The sequence below is a fragment of the Salmo salar genome, chromosome ssa15 (genome assembly GCF_905237065.1).
Source record: "Salmo salar chromosome ssa15, Ssal_v3.1, whole genome shotgun sequence".
Classification (NCBI taxonomy): Eukaryota; Metazoa; Chordata; class Actinopteri; order Salmoniformes; family Salmonidae; genus Salmo; species Salmo salar.
In genome coordinates, this window is record NC_059456.1 from 31,281,682 (window position 1) to 31,300,691 (window position 19,010).

The window sequence follows — 19,010 nt, forward strand, 5'->3', positions numbered from 1 at the left end:
CAGTTTTGACTGGGCTGAGCGGGAACTGTGCTTCCTCAGAGGTAGGGAGGCGAGCAGGCCAGAGGTGGATGAACGCAGTGCCCTTGTTTGGGTGTAGGGCCTGATCAGAGCCTGAAGGTACGGAGGTGCCGTTCCCCTCACAGCTCCATAGGCGAGCACCATGGTCTTGTAGCGGATGCGAGCTTCGACTGGAAGCCAGTGGAGAGAGCGGAGGAGCGGGGTGACGTGAGAGAACTTGGGAAGGTTGAACACCAGACGGGCTGCGGCGTTCTGGATGAGTTGTAGGGGTTTAATGGCACAAGCAGGGAGCCCAGCCAACAACGAGTTGCAGTAATCCAGACGGGAGATGACAAGTGCCTGGATTAGGACCTGCGCCGCTTCCTGTGTGAGGCGGGGTCGTACTCTGCGAATCTTATGTTCATACAAATATTTACACATGTTAAGTTTGCTGAAAATAAATGCAGTTGCTGAGTTTCTAAAAATAAATAGAAAAGCAGACATTGAAGATCCCTTTAAGCATGAAGTTATTAATTACACTTTAGATGGTGTATCAATACACCCAGTCACTATAAAGATACAGGCGTCCTTCCTAACCCGCTTGCCGGAGAGGAAGGAAACCGCTCAGGGATTTTACCATGAGGCCAATGGTGACTACAAAACAGTTAGAGTTTAATTGCTGTGATGGGAAAAAAACTGAGGATGGATCAACAACATTGTAGTTACTCCACAATACTAACCTAATTTACAGCACAGAAATGAAGCCCATAAAGAATAAAAATATTCCAAAACACGAATGCTGTTTGCAATAATGTACAAAAGTATAACGGCTAAAAATAAATTAACTTTATATCCTGAACACAAAGCATTACGTTTGGGGAAAATCCAACAACACATCACTAAATGCCCCTTCATATTTTCAAGCATGGTGGTGGCGGCAACACATTTTTGGGGGGATAAAAAGAAACGAAGTAGAGCTAAGCACAGGCAACATCCTAGAGAAACACTGGGTTCAGTCTGCTTTCCAACAGACGCTGGGAGACAAATTCAATTTTCAGCCGGACAACAACCGAAAAAAACCCCACAAATACACACTGGAGTTGTTTACCAAGACGACATTGAATGTTCCTGAGTGGCCTAGTTACAATTTTGAGTTAAATCTACTTGGAAATCTATGGCAAGACCTGAAAATGGCTGTCTAGCAATGATCAACAACCAATTTGACTGAATGTTTAAATGAATGGGAAAATATTGTACTACCCAGGTGCGCAAAGCTCTTGAAAACGTACCCAGAAAGACATCTGTAATCACTGCCAAAGGTGATTCTAACATGTATTGACTTAAGAGGTTGAATATGTATCTAATCAATTTTATTTTTCATAATTTATTTACAAATGTTAGAACTTTCCTTCCACTGACAGTATTTTGTGTAGATCGTTGACAAAAAACGACAATGAAATATATTTTAATCCCACTTTGTAACACCAAAACGTGGAAAAAGCCAAGGGGTGTGAATACTTTCTGAAGGTACTGTATGCATGTATGTGTACACACACACACACGCTCTTTCCATGAAAGACTGACCAGGTGAATTCAGGTGAAAGCTATGATCCCTTATCGATTTCACTTGCTTTTTGCAATGTAAACACACATTTCCCATGCCAATATATCCCTTAAATTGTCACCTGTTAAATCCACTTCAAATCAGTGTAGATGAAAGGGAGGAGACAGGTTAAAGAAGTATTTTTAAGCCTTGAGACAATTGAGGCATGGATTGTGTGTGTGTGCGCCATTCAGGGGGTGAATGGGCAAGAAAAAAATATTGAAGTGCTTTGAACGAGGTATGGTATTAGGTGCAAGGCACATCGGTTTGTGTGTGTTAAGGGTTTTTCACACTCAACAGTTTCCTGTGTGTATCAAGAATGGTCCCCCACCAATGTTCCCTATAAGCTGCATGCAGCTCCCTCAAGACTGCTGCGCAGAATAAATATCAGCCCGCACAGATGCACGAGATTGAACTTCACTCAACTTTCCAGTTCTCTCTCTTAGTTATAACACCATCAACAATTCCCTTTACTGTGGGAATTGTGATCGAATCAATGCAACATATCGAAACAAAACGAACTACGGAAGACTAACTGTTGTTGTAGGCAGAATGCATCCGAGTAGGATTCTATTGCATTGACATGCACGACTCAGCCCATACTATACACAGACCGGTGCGGCATAACAAATCAGAGCTGCAGTAGGCCTATTTGCAAATCGACCATTGCCATAAATGGATATGTGCCATTCACTTTGAACTGGACTGTGTTTACAGCATGAGCGGTCGTGAGTAGATGAGCTTGTTTTGAGATCAGAGCGAGAGCTGCATGCAGCCACGTGTGCACATTTGGTCATATCCTTTGCTAGATAGTGAGTTATTAGCCCAGTTATAGATAATTTCTAGTCAGCAATAGGGGAGTGATTGCTTCCTGCTAGAGCACAAAACATGTACATTTCTAGACATCTTTGGGGAAAAAAGTCAGGTTAAGAGCCTGTCTTAAAGGGGCAGTGTTGTATTTTGAGACAGGCTTGAATAAGATAAGTATTCAATAGGCAGAGGGTATCATAATTGGTCTGAATCTTTTTAATATGGTATCGGAATAATAATACAATTTATTTTGTAAAGTGGTTTCTTGTATCAGACAGTACATTTTCAGTCACCTTTTCCTACATTGAATACCACACATTGGCTGCTACTGTAGGCTGAATGTTAAAATGTTATGGAATGAATTTTGTTCATTGTTTTTGATGGTAGGCCTACAATATGATCAAATAGCCACAGTAGCCTACTTGACCACGGTCTGAAACTAACTTAAAGCGGGTACAGCATCAGTGGTCACAGTAAATGTGCACTCAGCAGACCTGAAATGGAGTCAACATTGGCCAGCATCCCTGTTGAACACTTAAGACACCTTGTAGAGTTCATGCTTAGACAAATTGAGGCTGTTCTGAGGGAAAAAGGGGCGCAACTCAATATTAGGAAGGTGTTCCTAATGTTTTGTACACTCAGTGTAATTAATATACACACACCCCAAAATATAGATGCAACATGAAACAACTTTAATGAATTACAGCTCATATAAAGGAAATCAGTCAATTGAAATAAATTCATTAGACCCTCATCTGTGGATTTCCACCCACTGGGGAGTCATGCTCAGCCAATCAGAATTAGTTTTTCATTCTTGGGAGTCAAGGCAAACCACTCACCCACACGACACCATACACGTGGTCTGCAGTTGTGAGACCTGTTGGATGTAATTCTCTAAAACCACGTTGGAGGCGACTTATGGTATACCAACTGCACGCTACTTCAAAACTTGAGACATCTGTGGCATTGTGTTGTGTGACAAAACTACACCTTTTAGAGTGGCCTTTTATTGTCCCCAGCACAAGGTGCACCTGTGTAATGATCACACTGTTTAATCAGCTTCTTGATATGCCACACCTGCCAGGTGGATGGATTATCTTGGCAAAGGAGAAATAGTCACTAACAGGGATGTAAACAAATTTGTACACAACATTTGAGATGAATAAGCTTTTTGTGTATATGGAACATTTCTGGGATCTTTTATTTCAGATCATGAAACATGGGACCAACACTTTACATGTTGTGTTTTATATTTTTGTTCAGTGTTTGCAACTGTGCCAACACTGTTAGCAAATTCCTTCAAACTGCACATAAAAGATGGTATCCATGAGTTTATCTGACTAGGGAAGTAGATACCGGGTTTCATTGTCAAAATCCTGTAGTATCCTTTTAATGAGAAAGTCCTCCAATCCTGCATCACATGCTCCTCTGTGTAGACAGCTGTGGGACCTACCTGACTGTATCGCTGCCATTCAACTGGGCTTGAATGCAACAAGTCAAATAAATAACTTTGAGAACATGCAGGATACATGTACAGTACTGGTGGAACAATGTAACTATCTGATGCAGGCTAGATTACTCATAGCAAAACCAGACAGAATTAAAGGCTGCTTAGCCTAGTAATAATGGTTAAGTCCAAAATGGCACCCTATTCCCTTTATAGTGCACTACTTTTGACCACAGCACTATGGGCTCAGGTTAAAAGTAGTGCACTATAAAGGGAATAAGGTGCCATTTGGGATGCAAGCCAATGAATTCAGCATTTTACATTTCCCATTTGTTCTTACATCAAAACCACTCTGTTCTTCTCATTAACGATACAAGAACAAAATAAAAGAAACCTCAAACCTGACATCTATAAAAAGAAAAGAAGTGAAACAATTCAAGACATTAAAAAGCCTGTCTTGTAATAATCCCAACTGAATGAGAGAGAGAGAGAGAGCCAGAGAGAGAAAGAAAGAGAGAGAAAGAGAGAGAAGGTGGGAGAATGGGCCAGGCAGGCAGTAATGTGTATGTGTTGGTAAATGAGAGATTCTCTGGTGCCTGATCCTCTGCCAGCCAAGACGCCACGTGTTTCAACTCCAAAAGTAAACAATGAAGAGTTTCAGCCACACGCTCCATCTCGCTTTCTAGCGCTCTCTCCTTCTCTGAGCATGTGAACTCACGTGACCCTACCATACTCACACACAGAGACAGTGCGAGAAAAAAACTACTGCCCCACTGGTCTGTGGGAAACTAGGTCAGACTAAGGTCATGGTTGTTTATATCAGACAGCCACTCCACACTCCTCCCCTATTCAGCTTCTCTAGGGGGAATCCCTTCTCCAGCAGCTTGATAGCCCTCTCTCTCCCACAGTCTAACTCGCACTCTGTATCTCTCCCTCACGCTCCTGCTTCCCTGCTCCCTCTCTGACATCAGCCATCTCGCCTGGGGGGTAGGGAATCCTACCACTGGCCGTCTGACAGCTCTCCCCTCTCCCTTTTTACTCTCCCTCCCGCTCGGTCTCTCTCAGTGCGACAATCACCTGTCAGACAGAAATAGGCCCACGTGCAGGGAGGGAGCAGCCAGCCCAGGGAGAACGGAGATGGATAGATGAAGGGCTGGATGACTGAATGGGTCTGCCTGTTTTAATGGCTATGGATGGGTGTACATTTGTCAACCCCAGCAGGTAGCTTATACCTCTAGTCTACACACAAGTGACCCCAACCCTGCATAGTGTGCAGCTCAGCTAGGAAAGCTACAGTATCCAGTGTTTTACTCACCCGGTGAGGGCGGCTGGATCTTAGCCTGTTTCTTGGTTTCCCCGGGGATCTCCAGTGGCGGCTCCTCTCCCCGCTCCACCCTGCACTCATAGGCAAACAGGTACTGGATGTACTGCTTCTTCAGAGAGCTGGCAGAGCTGCTGGACGTGCCCACGTTGAGATGGGTGGACAGCTCCCTCCACTTCTTGCTCTTGTTCACCTGCAGGGGGAGGGGGGCATATGGCCGACAGGAGACTCCTGAGCAACCAGAGCTGGGTATGAAACCGTATATGATGGGGTAGAACTGGGACGGGATGGCCAGCAAGGGTCATAGCGTAGTTCATTTAATAGCACACTGGGATTGGGTCAGGGAGCAGACCAGGGTCTAGATTTTGCCTTTGTCAATTTTGAATGTCATTTTGACATCCAGGATAGGCCTGGATGTCAAATGAGGGAAACAGCCAGCTGTCCAGGTAGTTGTCTGTCCAGCCTACTGTTCAGCTGTCCAGCCTACTGTTCAGCTGTCCAGCCTACTGTTCAGCTGTCCAGCCTACTGTTCAGCTGTCCAGCCTACTGTTCAGCTGTCCAGCCTACTGTTCAGCTGTCCAGCCTACTGATGTACCTTTTCTCACAGACTCACCATGACCAGGCCTCCTCTCTCTCAAACACACAGGTCTCACAGACTCACCATGGCCAGGCCTCCTCTCTCTCAAACACACAGGTCTCAGACTCACCATGGCCAGGCCTCCTCTCTCTCAAACACACAGGTCACAGACTCACCATGGCCAGGCTCCCTCTCTCTCAAACACACAGGTCACAGACTCACCATGGCCAGGTCCTCTCTCTCAAACACACAGGTCTCAGACTCACCATGGCCAGGTCCTCTCTCTCAAACCCACAGGTCACAGACTCACCATGGCCAGGCCTCCTCTCTCTCAAACCCACAGGTCACAGACTCACCATGGCCAGGCCTCCTCTCTCTCAAACACACAGGTCACAGACTCACCATGGCCAGGCCTCCTCTCTCTCAAACACACAGGTCACAGACTCACCATGGCCAGGCCTCCTCTCTCTCGAACACACAGGTCACAGACTCACCATGGCCAGGCTCCTCTCTCTCAAACACACAGGTCTCACAGACTCACCATGGCCAGGCCTCCTATTTCTCGAACACACAGGTAGAGGCGGCACAGATCCAGGGGCTTCCTGCCCACGGCTGGCAGCATGGGTACGGGTGTGCCCCTCTCCTCCATGAAGGCCAGGTAACGGTCCACCCACACCCGCCTCTCGGGCTCCACGCCCATCTCGTACAGGATGCGAATCTTCTCATTGGTCATGGTGGCCGGGCTGGTCTTCTAAAGTAGAGGGGAGGGGTCAGTCAGGGCTACTACTGTTGTCATGGCCACGGTCATGAGGGTCACGATGACAGAAACATGTTCATCATCCAGCTGTAGATTATTATATGACTTGTTGCATTCAAGCCCAGTTGAATGGCAGCGATACAGTCAGGTAGGTCCCACAGCTGTCTACACAGAGGAGCATGTGATGCAGGATTGGAGGACTTTCTCATTAAACGGATACTACAGGATTTTGACAATGAAACCCGGTATCTACTTCCCTAGTCAGATAAACTCATGGAAACCATCTTTTATGTGCAGTTTGAAGGAATTTGCTAACAGTGTTGGCACAGTTGCAAACACTGAACAAAAATATAAAACACAACATGTAAAGTGTTGGTCCCATGTTTCATGATCTGAAATAAAAGATCCCTGAAATGTTCCATATACACAAAAAGCTTATTCATCTCAAATGTTGTGTACAAATTTGTTTACATCCCTGTTAGTGACTATTTCTCCTTTACCAAGATAATCCATCCACCTGGCAGGTGTGGCATATCAAGAAGCTGATTAAACAGTGTGATCATTACACAGGTGCACCTTGTGCTGGGGGATAAAAGGCCACTCTAAAATGTGCAGTTTTGTCACACAACACAATGCCACAGATGTCTCAAGTTTTGAGGGAGCATGCAATTGGCATTCTGACTGCAGGAATGTCCACCAGAGCTGTTGCCAGATAATTGCATGTTAATTTCTCTACAATAAACTGCAACCAACGTCGTTTTAGAGAATTTAGCAGTACGTCCAACTGCAGAGCACGTGTATGGTGTCGATTGGGCGAGCAGTTTGCTGATGTCAACATTGTGAACAGAGTGCCCCATGGTGGCAGTGGGGTTATGGTATGGGCAGGCATGAACTACGAACAGACAACACAATTGCATTTTATCGATGGCAATTTAAATACACAACTATCATGGATGCCCATTGTTTGTAAGGTATCTGTGACCAACAGATTGTTCCCAGTCATGTGAGATCCATAGATAAGGGGCTAATTAATCCATTTCAATTGGCTGATTTCCTCATATGAACTGTAACGCAGTAAAATCTTTGAAATTGTTGCATGTTGCGTTTATATTTTTGTTCAGTATAGTGTTAACACAATGACGAAGTCTACGCAACTGCTAGCAGATACCATAAACGTCCAGTCATTGGGCTAACGCTAATTAGCATTGGCGTGCGAAACTACCTCCAACTTCCTTCATACTGGACACAGAGACATAAACATGGTCTCCATGAGTTTATCTGACTCTGGGGAAGTAGATAAAGGGCTTCATTGCCAAAATCCTGAAGTATCCCTTTAACATACTCAGTCATCAATAACAACAAACAGAGAAGCGTTTGAGCCATTGTCGTGCAGCAGGACATCCAGGTTACCGGCACCATATGGGAGAGAGATGGGAGAAAAAGAGTGTTCAATGGAAAATTATTGGTCCAATTGTATACATGTCTTAATGAGAACGTCTCGGTCACAAACATCACCACAATCACATTTCAGACATCAAAAACAAAGACACTAGAATATAAAAACGAACAAGCTGTAAAAACCTAAACAAAAATGGAAATATATAACCAATCCAACAAATTAAAAAAGGAACAGAAGTGAAAGCGAGTGCTTGCGGCACTTACAGGGCTGGTGGGCGTGCTGTCCTCCACCCCATGACAAGAGGACAGACTAGCAGGGCAGGGGGACGGGGGACAGGGGGTGGGGGGCTGGGACATACGCTGAGAAGAGCTGTAGCTGCCCTGTGACGAGGAATAGATGGGCGTACACACTCATACATGCGTCAACACACAACAGGGACACGTGATGAGAGATGGCAGGAGTTGAGAGATTTCAGCCTGACTTGATCCTTTTCTCTCACTCTCTCGCTTTTTCCAAAACACAGTCACACACCCATGCAGAAAGCATACAAACAGCAAAACCTGTCCTCAAAGACATCCTGGGAGACTAAGATCTCTGCTGTCTGCAGCCAATGGCCCACTCTCAGTCACACACTTGGTACTGCTCTGTTCAGAACTCCCCTGGAGGCTTTCAGGCAGATTTGACTGGCTTCAAAATATTCAACACATGATTGGAAAAGCACCCAGTGGAAACTACACGGTGAGAGGAGCCATACAGAGATTGAGCAACGGCGTTCTAGGGCAGTCTGCCAAACAGGTGCATGGGAGGAGCTTCAGCAGCAAAGGCCACAGTCATTATTACTAGTCCTCAAGTTGTCTGGAAACATGAAGCCACGCTAGCTACTGCTGTTGCCATGACAGCAGAAACACACAAAGCAGTCAAATATATGAGGAGTGATCATTAAGTAGACAGAGAGAGAGCAGATAGTGGTTCCTCTCAGATCAGCCGGGCTGACACTCTTCAGTTTGTGATCAAGAGGATGTTCTCACAAGCCGGTAATGAGGTGAAGAGACAAATGAACGCAGAGGGAGAAAAGTTGTTCCCTTTCACACAACTCTCAGTCTGGAACCAACCACACAGAGGGGTGCAGAACCAAACCAAGCAAGGGGGAACTTGAAGCACAAGGGAGGGAGGGAAAGAAGAGGAAAATAGAAAAACCCAAACCGAAGCTCTGACAAGAGAAACAGGAGATCATGAGAGAGCACAGTGAACAGTAACAAGTTCTTTGCAGTCGAAGGGAGATGGTTATTTTAGCATGCCTCTCTGTCTATCACACATCCAAATCAGTCAAGAGACAGGCAGGCAGGCAGAGACATGAGTGGGGTAATAATGATGAACAACTTGCTGAAAAGAGAGTAGGTCTTTTTATTATAAAAGTGCACGGCTATAAAGAAGCATTTATTTTGGAACCGTCTCCCAGTAGTAACAGAAGGTAAATACAGAGATAGAGAAAGCGACGTCTTCCTTTACAAAATCCTCACAATGACGCCAAACACAGGATGTTTTTCTCAATTCTCGGTATTCCTTTTTGTCTGCTGCCTCGTTAGATGCTGTGTTTGCTGAGCTTTGCCACATTCAGGTTCCTCCATTCACACGTGTAATTAGGACATGCTTTGAGAGGTACTGACGAGGGGCCTGTTAGAACTGTAACTCCTACCTTGGGTTTAGGTGGGGGCACGGCGGCAGGACCAGGAGTATTGCTCTCCTTGTACTGTTCTGGAGGTCTCCGTTTGGGGTCAGTGGGACACACCATCCCCTCTCCTCCCATATGCATGAGCCCTGTGGAGGAAGGGTGGAAAAAGTTCAGCCTCTTATTCACTGTTTCACTGGGGCTTGTGACTGTCTGGTATACATAGACAGTGTGCGGAGTAGGTAGATACCTGAGGGTGCGTTGTAGAGAGGTTGGGGCCCCTGTGGGGTCATCCTCCCAGAGGTGTTGGCCCCTGGCTGCTGGCTGTAGGGGCCACCAGGGCTGGAGGCCATCCCTCTGGGGCTCATGCCTGGATGGTGAGGCATGGGGGTCATTCCCTGCCTGAAAACCAAAAGAACAAGAGATTGGGTTAGTCATTTACCATCACCATAATACACAACGTTATTACCAAAGGCTTTATATTCATACAGTACATGTAACTATCAGTGGAAGCTGGTGAGGGGAGTGGAGGCTCATAGAAATGGCTGGAATGGAATTGAACCTCCAACACAGGGAAACCATATTTATTCCAGTCCAGCCATTACTATGAGCCTGTCCTCCGGTTTAAAGCGCCACCAGCCACCGCTGTAATACAGTACATTCACCTTGACCTGACGGACAGATGGAGGTATAGATATAGAGATGGAGGTATAGATAGATTTTAGTTGCGAGTGAGACAATATGAATAATGCATGTTGGTCATCAAAAGCAGTGCGTCAGCAGCTTTTCTCAACTCCAAAACACACGACAGTGTTACAACAGAAGGACAGAGAAGAAACGTTGAAGACGTTTTAAATCCTGTGGGAAATAATACCCCCATCAAAAGTCTGGGGAGCCGAGTGAAAATCAACACCACTTATTTCCTGCTCTTTTCCAACCCCCAGCCAGACTGCCTGGGCGCTGAACGGCACACTGAGGGAGCATCCTAATAATGTCCCCTTCCTTCCAAAGTATGCACTTGTTCACTTCCCTTCACTTATTTGGTGGTGGAGAAAGAAATCAAACCATGACATTTAGGTTGCTCTATTTAACCGGGTAATGGACCCAGCGAGGAGAAAGACTCAGTGGTTTGGTGATTTGGCAACTAGGCTATTTGCCCCACAGGCAGCCAGCCAGTCACACTTGATTCCTCCCTCTTAATTTCCCTTCTAAGGGAAATGTAATGAGGACATGTCCCCCACCTCTAATGGAGATACATTCCCAACCAGTTTACCATTATGTGTGTCCCAAACGGCACCCTATTCCCTATATTTTTGCACTACTTTTGACCGGGGCCCATAGGGCATTGGTAAGAAGTAGTGCAGTATGTAGGGAATAGGTGGGCATAGTGGGACGCAACCATCGTCTTCTCCCACCCCAAAACTAAAGTCTGTTTCCCCTGGATTGATGACACTATGTATTGGTCATTGAGAGGCTTTCAAACCACCGATCGGCCATATTGCCAGTCGCCAGTAAGAGCAGTCTTCCATAGGAATTCATGGAATTTCAATTAAACCTTAGACAAAATCACATGTATTTAATTATTTGTTTGTTGTAGTGGGGACAGTGACATTAGTAATGTCTAAAAATGATATTTTAAGTAAAATTTGTATATATTTTGTTTATATCACATATAATTTAAAAGTATGCATTAAGGGGTCTAATACAATAATTGTATGTAGACGTTAATAAACACATTTCTACAGGTTCTAAAATATTTGTTACAATGGAGGAGAGCCAAGATGGAGGCACAGTGGCTTCAACACCGTGCCCCCTCAGTCATCTAGTGCCTTTGGAAATTATTCAGACCACTTGACTTTTTCCACATTTTGTTACGGCCTTATTCTAAAATGGATTAAATAAAACAATTTCCTCAGCAATCTACACAATATACCCGCTAATGACAAAGCGAAGAGAGGGTTTTTTAAAGTCTTGCAAATGTATAAAAACAAAAATACCTTATTTACATAAGTATTCAGACCCTTTGCTATGAGACTCTAAATTGAGCTCAGGTGCATCTTGTTTCCATTGATCATCCTTGAGATGTTTCAACAACTTGATGGGAGTCCTCCTGTGGTAAATTCAACTGACTGGACATGATTTGGAAAGGCACACCACTGTCAACTGTGGGGCCTTACAAAGACAGGTAATGTCAGAGCAAAAACCAAGCTATGAGGTTGAAGGAATTGTCTGTAGAGTTCCGAGACAGGATTGTGTCGAGGCACAGATCTGGGGAACGGTACCAAAACATTTCTGCAACACTGAAGGTCCCCAATAACACAGTGGCCTCCATTCTTAAATGGAAGAAGTTTGGAACCACCAAGACTTCTCTTAGAGCTGGCCGCCCGGCCAAACTGAGCAATCGGGGGAGAAGGGCCTTGGTCGGGGAGGTGACCCAAGAACCCGATGGTCACTCTGACAGAGCTTTAGAGTTCCTCTGTGGAGATGGGACAACCTTCCAGAAGGACAACCATATCCACAGCACTCAACCAATTAGGTGTTTATGGTAGAGTGGGCAGATGAAAACACCTCCTCAGTAAAAGGCACTCTCAGACCATGAGAAACAAGATTCTCTGGTCTGATGAAACCAAGATTGTACTGTTTGGTCTGAATGCCAAGCGTCACGTCTGGAGGAAACCTGGAACCATCCCTACGGTGAAGCATGTGGTGGCAGCATCATGCTGTGGGGATGTTTTTCAGCGGCAGGGACTGGGAGACTAGTCAGGATCGAGGCAAAGATCAACGGAGCAAAGTACAGAGATTAAAACCTGCTCCACAGTGCTCAGGACCTCAGACTGGTGCAAAGGTTCACCTTCCAACAGGACAACGACCCTAAGCACACAGCCAAGACAACGCAGGAGTGGCTTCAGGATAAGTCTCTGCATGTCCTTGAGTGGCCCAGCCAGAGCCCGGACTTGAACATCACTGGAGAAACCAGAAAATAGCTGTGCAGCAACGCTCCCCATCCAACCTGACAGAGCTTGAGAGGATCTGCAGAGAAGAACGGGAGAAACTCCTTAAACACACGTGTGTCAAGTTTGTAGCATCATACCCAAGAAGACTCGAGGCTGTAATCACTGCCAAAGGTTCAATTGTGATTGTTGGCCACTGGCCAACACACACACACAAATACCCCATGATGTCAAAGTGGAATTATGTTAAGAGTAATTTACTAATTAATTAAAAAAGCTGAAATATCTTCAGAGTAAGTATTCAACCCCTTGTTTATGGCAAGCCTAAATAAGTTCAGGAGTAAAAACGTACTTAACAAGTCACATAAGTTGCATGGACTCACTGTGTGCAATAGTGTTTAACATGATTTTTGAATGACTACCTCATCTCTGTACCCCACACATACAGATAATTGTAAGGTCCCTCAGTCGAGCAGTGAATTTTAAACACAGATTAAACCACAAAGACCAGGGAGGTTTTCCAATGCCTTGCAAAGGGCACCTATTGGTAGATGGATAATAAAAGAAAAGCAGACATTGAATATCTTTTTGAGCATGGTAATAACATGGTAATAACACTTTAGATGGTGTATCAATACACCCAGTCACTACAAAGATACAGGCGTCCTTCCTAACCCGCTTGCCGGAGAGGAAGGAAACCGTTTAGGGATTTTACCATGAGGCCAATGGTGACTTCAAAACAGTTACAGTTTAATGACTGTGATGGGAGAAAACTGAGGATGGATCAACAACATTGTAGTTACTCCACAATACTAACCTCATTGACAGAGTGAAAAGAAGGAAGCCTGTACAGAATACACATTTTTGTCAGGATAAAAAAGAAACGGAATGGCGCTAAGCACAGACAAAATCCCAGAGGAAAACCTGCTACAGTCTGCTTTCCACCAGATACTGCGAGATGAATTCACCTTTCAGTAGGACAATAACTTAAAACACAAGGCCAAATCTACACTGGAGTTGCTTACCAAGAAGACAGTGAATGTTCCTGAGTGGCCTAGTTACAGTTTTGACACACTACTGTTCAAAAGTTTGCGGTCACTTAAGAAATATCCTTGTTTTCCATGAAAACATACATGAAATGAGTTGCAAAATGAATAGGAAATATAGTCAAGACGCTGACAAGGTTATACATTTTTAATTGAAATAATAATTGTGTTCTTCAAACTTTGCTTTCATCAAAGAATCCTCCATTTGCAGCAATTACAGCCTTGCAGAACTTTGGCGTTCCAGTTGTCAATTTGTTGAGGTAATCTGAAGAGATTTCACCCCATGCTTCCTGAAGCACCTCCCACAAATTGGATTGGCTTGATGGGCACTTCTACGGTCAAGCTGCTCCCTCAACAGCTCAATAGGGTTGAGATCTGGTGACTGTGCTGGTCACTCCATTATAGAGAGAATACCAGCTGACTGCTTCTTCCCTAAATAGTTATTGCATAGTTTAGAGCTGTGCTTTGGGTCTTTGTCCTGTTGTAGGAGGAAATTGGCTCCAATTAAGCGCCGTCCACAGAGTATGGCATGGCGTTACAAAATGGAGTGATAGCCTTCCTTCTTCAAGATCCCTTTTACCCTGTACAAATCTCCCACTTTACCACCACCAAAGCAGCCCCAGACCATCACATTGCCTCCACCATGCTTGACAGATGGCGTCAAGCACTCCTCTAGCATCTTTTCATTTTTTCTGCATCTCACAAATGTTCTTCTTTGTGATCCGAGCACCTAACACTTAGAATCGTCTCCCCATAACACTTTTTCCCCAATATTCCTCTGTCCAGTGTGTTCTTTTGTCCTTCTTAATATTTTCTTTTTATTGGCCAGTTGGCGGATATGGCTTTTTCTTTGCAACTCTGCCTAGAAGGCCAGCATCCCGGAGTCGCATCATCACTGTTGACGTTGAGACTGGTGTTTTGTGGGTACTATTTAATGAAGCTGCCAGTTGAGGACTTGTGAGGCATCCGTTTCTCAAACTTGACACCAATTTACTTGTCCTCTTGCTCAGTTGTGCACCGGTGCCTCCCACTCTTTCTATTCTGGTTAGAGCCATTTTGCGCTGTTCTGTGAAGGGAGTAGTATACAGTGTTGTACGAGATCTTCAGTTTCTTGGCAATTTCTTGTACGGAATAGCCTTCATTTCTCAGAACAAGAATAGACTGACGAGTTTCAGAAAGTTCTTTGTTTCTGGACATTTTGAGCCTGTAATCGAACCCACAAAAAGCTGATGCTCCAGATACTCAACTAGTCTAAAGAAGGCCAGTTTTCAGCTGTGCTAACATAATTGCAAAATCAATTAGCCTTTTAAAATGATAAACTTGGATTAGCTAACAACGTGCCATTGGAACACAGGAGTGATGGTTACTGATAGTGGGCCTCTGTAGATATTCCATTAAAAAATCTATTATAATAATAAAGTCGTTTCCAGCTACAATAGTCATTTACAACATTAACAATGTCTACACTGTATTTCTGATCAAGTTGAAGTTAAATGGACCAAAAACGTGCTTTTCTTTAAAAATTAGGACATTTAAGAGACCCCAAACCTTTGAACGGTAGTGTAAATCTGCTTGAAAATCTATGGCAAGACTTGAAAATGTTTGTCTAGCAACGATCAACAACCAATTTGACAGAGCTTCAAGAATTTTGAAAAGAATAATGGCAAATATTGTACAATCCAGGTGTGCAAAGTTCTCAGAAAGACTCACAGCTAGAATCACCTTTGGTGGCGATTACAACACGTATTGACTCAGGGGTGTGAATACTTATGTAAATGTGATGTAACAGTTACAAAAACATGTTTTCAGGGTGTCCTTATGGGGTATTGTGTGTAGATGGGTGAGATTTTTATTTTATTTCATCCATTTTAAATTCAGGCTGTAACAACAAAATGTGGAATAAGTCAAGGAAATGATTACTTTCTGAAGGCACTGTATATAAATCATTGGTTGTGACCAGTGGAGAGGTACATCTCCTGTGCAGCCCAGTGTCCGGTTAGTGCTGTGACCAGCAGTGTACAGAGGATGTATTAGACTGCAGACCTGACACTGACACCTACCCGTACTGGTCAGCCTTCTGCATCATGGGGCGGCTCTGAGCACTGCTGACCTGGGTGTGGTGGGGGGGACGGGGGGAAGGAGAGTGATGGGGTTGAGGATGGGGGGAAGGAGATTGATTGGGTTGAGGATGGGGACGGGGGGAAAGAGAGTGATGGGGTTGAGGATGGGGGAGGGAGAGTGATGGGGTTGAGGATGGGGGGAGGGAGAGTGATGGGGATGAGGATGGGGGGAGGGAGAGTGATGGGGTTGAGGATGGGGGGAGGGAGAGTGATGGGGATGAGGATGGGGGGAGGGAGAGTGATGGGGAGAGGGGCGAGGGCACGCCCCAGGACAACTCAGGCCGGGGTAGGCAGGGGAGCGCGCGTAGGGAGGCCTGACGTGAGGGAGGAGAGAGAAGAAGTCCCTTTGGTTTCCAAACTCACACAGACACATGAGGACAAACTATCTGTGTTTACTACACACCTCATAACCTTAGTGGGTGGATGATGACTGAATGAGGATGTGTGGGGTGTGGTGTAGTGAATGTGAAGAACTTATACACAAGAATGACCCGTGGCGTTGCATCCCAAAATGGCACCCATTCCCTACACTCTAGCGCACTCCTTTTGACCAGAGCCCTATGGGTTCTGGTCAAAAAGTAGAGCACTATATCGGGGTAGGGTGCCATTTAGGACAGGTACTATATCCCTTATGTACCCCCTGTCCTGACTCACCTGCCCTGTGCAGAAGGGTTGGGACCAGCGTTAGGCCCCTGCATAGCGTTGGTGCCTGGGCCCAGACCTACATCCTGGTTAACACTGGGCAGGGGCAGTCTCATGCCCTGGCCCTGTCCGGCAGGCTGCGGCATGCTGGGAGAGGTGGGGGCCACGGTGTTGGTATTGGCACCGAGATAGGGTCGCCCGCTGGCCCCCAGACCCAGGCCTCGCCCGGCGGGCATGGAGCCACAGGGCTGCCCAGGGCCCTGGCCGTGCATGGGGCTACTGGCATTCATGCCCAGGCTGTTGCTCATGCCAGGGCCGGGGCCGCTGTAGTTGGCGCTGGGGGTCCCGCCGTAGTTAGGGGGCCTGGGGTAGTTACCTGGAGAGACAGAGAATAGAGTAAGTCATCAACATTAAGACTGAGGATCATCAGGATGGCCATGTTTATGTTCATCAGAACTTAACAACATTGGAATTGGCTTGATCCAGATACTTCATTCACCTATCCATGTTAATTCTTTCAAAAGGACAGGCCCTGCTCAAAAGAAGTGCACTACATAGGGAATATGGTTCTATTTGGGACACACAGCTTGTGTGATGTGAACAGATCATTGCCTCATGTTCCTCTGTTTAGATTCTGTACTCCAGCCAGACCAATCTTTCATAGGGTATTTCACAAGAGAGAAAAAAAAGCACACACACACACACACACACACACACACACACACACACACACACACACACACACACACACACACACACACACACACACACACTTTCGATGTCATGTGAGACTTCCAAAAATACATTAACTCGGCCATGGCGTTTCAGGGAGAGCTGCTATTTTGGCTCTTCCTGGAGTTATTCTGGTTCCATCCCTATAACGAGCTTTGCTCACAGGCAAAGGAGAGGAGAGGGGGGGGTTCTGGGACTCTGCCAATTATATGGAAATTCACTGGCAGCAGCAGCTTCTCTGTAGTCATGTTAATCCTAGAATTCCCCTGGGGAACACAGGGCTGTGACATGGATCAGACAAGGTCATCCTCCCTGAGTGGCCACAGAAACAGTGTGCTTCCCAAACGGCACCCTATTCGGTGCACTATTTTGACCAGGGCCCAATAGACACACATTTGGGGCGCAGAACCAGTCCTGTCTGTTCACACTGATCAACTGTACTGCTCGGTGCTGGTGCTTTTAGTTAGTAGTGAAGGGGGCTTCTATTTTAGGCTTTCTGTAGGAGTGAGATGTTTGCATTGAGTTGTAATGCGGTGTGCTGTCAACCAGTTGGTTGACTGGATGAAAGCGTGCAGCATTCATCCATCTACTCTCTAACCCGCTCCAGATCCCTGATTAACAGTCCCTGCTGTGTGTACCTGGTGTCTGGCTCTGGACACCACACTACAAACACCTGGGTTGAAATACTAGGTGGGCGGGGTTTGGAGTTCTGGGAAACTTCTATTGGTTCCATTGCGACACGCATTGGAGGGAAATGATTTGAAATAGTACTTAAAACCAGGTGTGCTGGATAGCACAGCCAGCCACACATAAAAAGAGATGGAACAAGTCTCCTCCTCTACCCCAGACGGGTGTGTGAGTGAGAGAAAGTGAGAGAAAAGAGAGCGAGAGATGCAAAGTAGGCTACAGTATATGCAAAGCATGGAACACTTGGGAGGTTGATTGGAGATTTACTAAGTTGTGGAAACACCCCTGCTCTCTAACCCTGTAGAAATGCATGTTGGGCCATAGAATATAGTCATAGGATTGCCACCATTCCACTAGCCTCCTGCTACAGGGGAGAGTCCTGATGTGGGAAAGGCCAGTGTGAATTAACAGGCTGTATGGGCACCAGCATCATCATCATCAGCCACTAGCATGGAGGATGTGTTACCTTGGAGGAATATTATCATCACCATCAGCCACGAGCATGGAGGATGTGTTACCTTGGAGGAATATTATTACCATCAGCCACGAGCATGGAGGATGTGTTACCTTGGAGGAATATTATTACCATCAGCCCCGAGCATGGAGGATGTGTTACCTTGGAGGAATATTATTACCATCAGCCCCGAGCATGGAGGATGTGTTACCTTGGAGGAATATTATCATCATCATCAGCCACGAGCATGGAGGATGTGTTACCTTGGAGGAATATTATCATCATCATCAGCCACGAGCATGGAGGATGTGTTACCTTGGAGGAAGAATATCATCATCATCAGCCACGAGCATGGAGGATGTGTTACCTTGGAAGAATATTATCATCATCAGCCACGAGCATGGAGGATGTGTTACCTTGGAAGAATATTATTACCATCAGCCACGAGCATGGAGGATGTGTTACCTTGGAGGAATATTATTACCATCAGCCACGAGCATGGAGGATGTGTTACCTTGGAGGAATATTATTACCATCAGCCACGAGCATGGAGGATGTGTTACCTTGGAGGAATATTATTACCATCAGCCACGAGCATGGAGGATGTGTTACCTTGGAGGAATATTATCATCACCATCAGCCACGAGCATGGAGGATGTGTTACCTTGGAGGAATATTATTACAATCAGCCACGAGCATGGAGGATGTGTTACCTTGGAGGAATATTATCATCACCATCAGCCACGAGCATGGAGGATGTGTTACCTTGGAGGAATATTATCATCACCATCAGCCACG

General features: G+C 45.5%; 1 protein-coding gene across 7 annotated transcripts in view; it reads right to left on the reverse strand.

Annotated features, from left to right (window-relative positions):
* LOC106571249 (AT-rich interactive domain-containing protein 1B) overlaps window positions 1-19,010 on the reverse strand; it is an 88,314-nt gene that overhangs the window by 11,988 nt on the left and 57,316 nt on the right. For all 7 annotated transcript variants that reach the window (XM_045695617.1, XM_014144055.2, XM_014144059.2 and 4 more), the window contains 5 exons: window positions 16,352-16,715; window positions 9,831-9,982; window positions 9,608-9,729; window positions 6,297-6,506; window positions 5,173-5,371 (listed from right to left, as the gene is read on the reverse strand). In XM_045695617.1, the coding sequence (XP_045551573.1) occupies window positions 5,173-5,371; window positions 6,297-6,506; window positions 9,608-9,729; window positions 9,831-9,982; window positions 16,352-16,715 (1,047 nt within the window). The remainder of the gene's footprint in view (window positions 1-5,172; window positions 5,372-6,296; window positions 6,507-9,607; window positions 9,730-9,830; window positions 9,983-16,351; window positions 16,716-19,010) is intronic.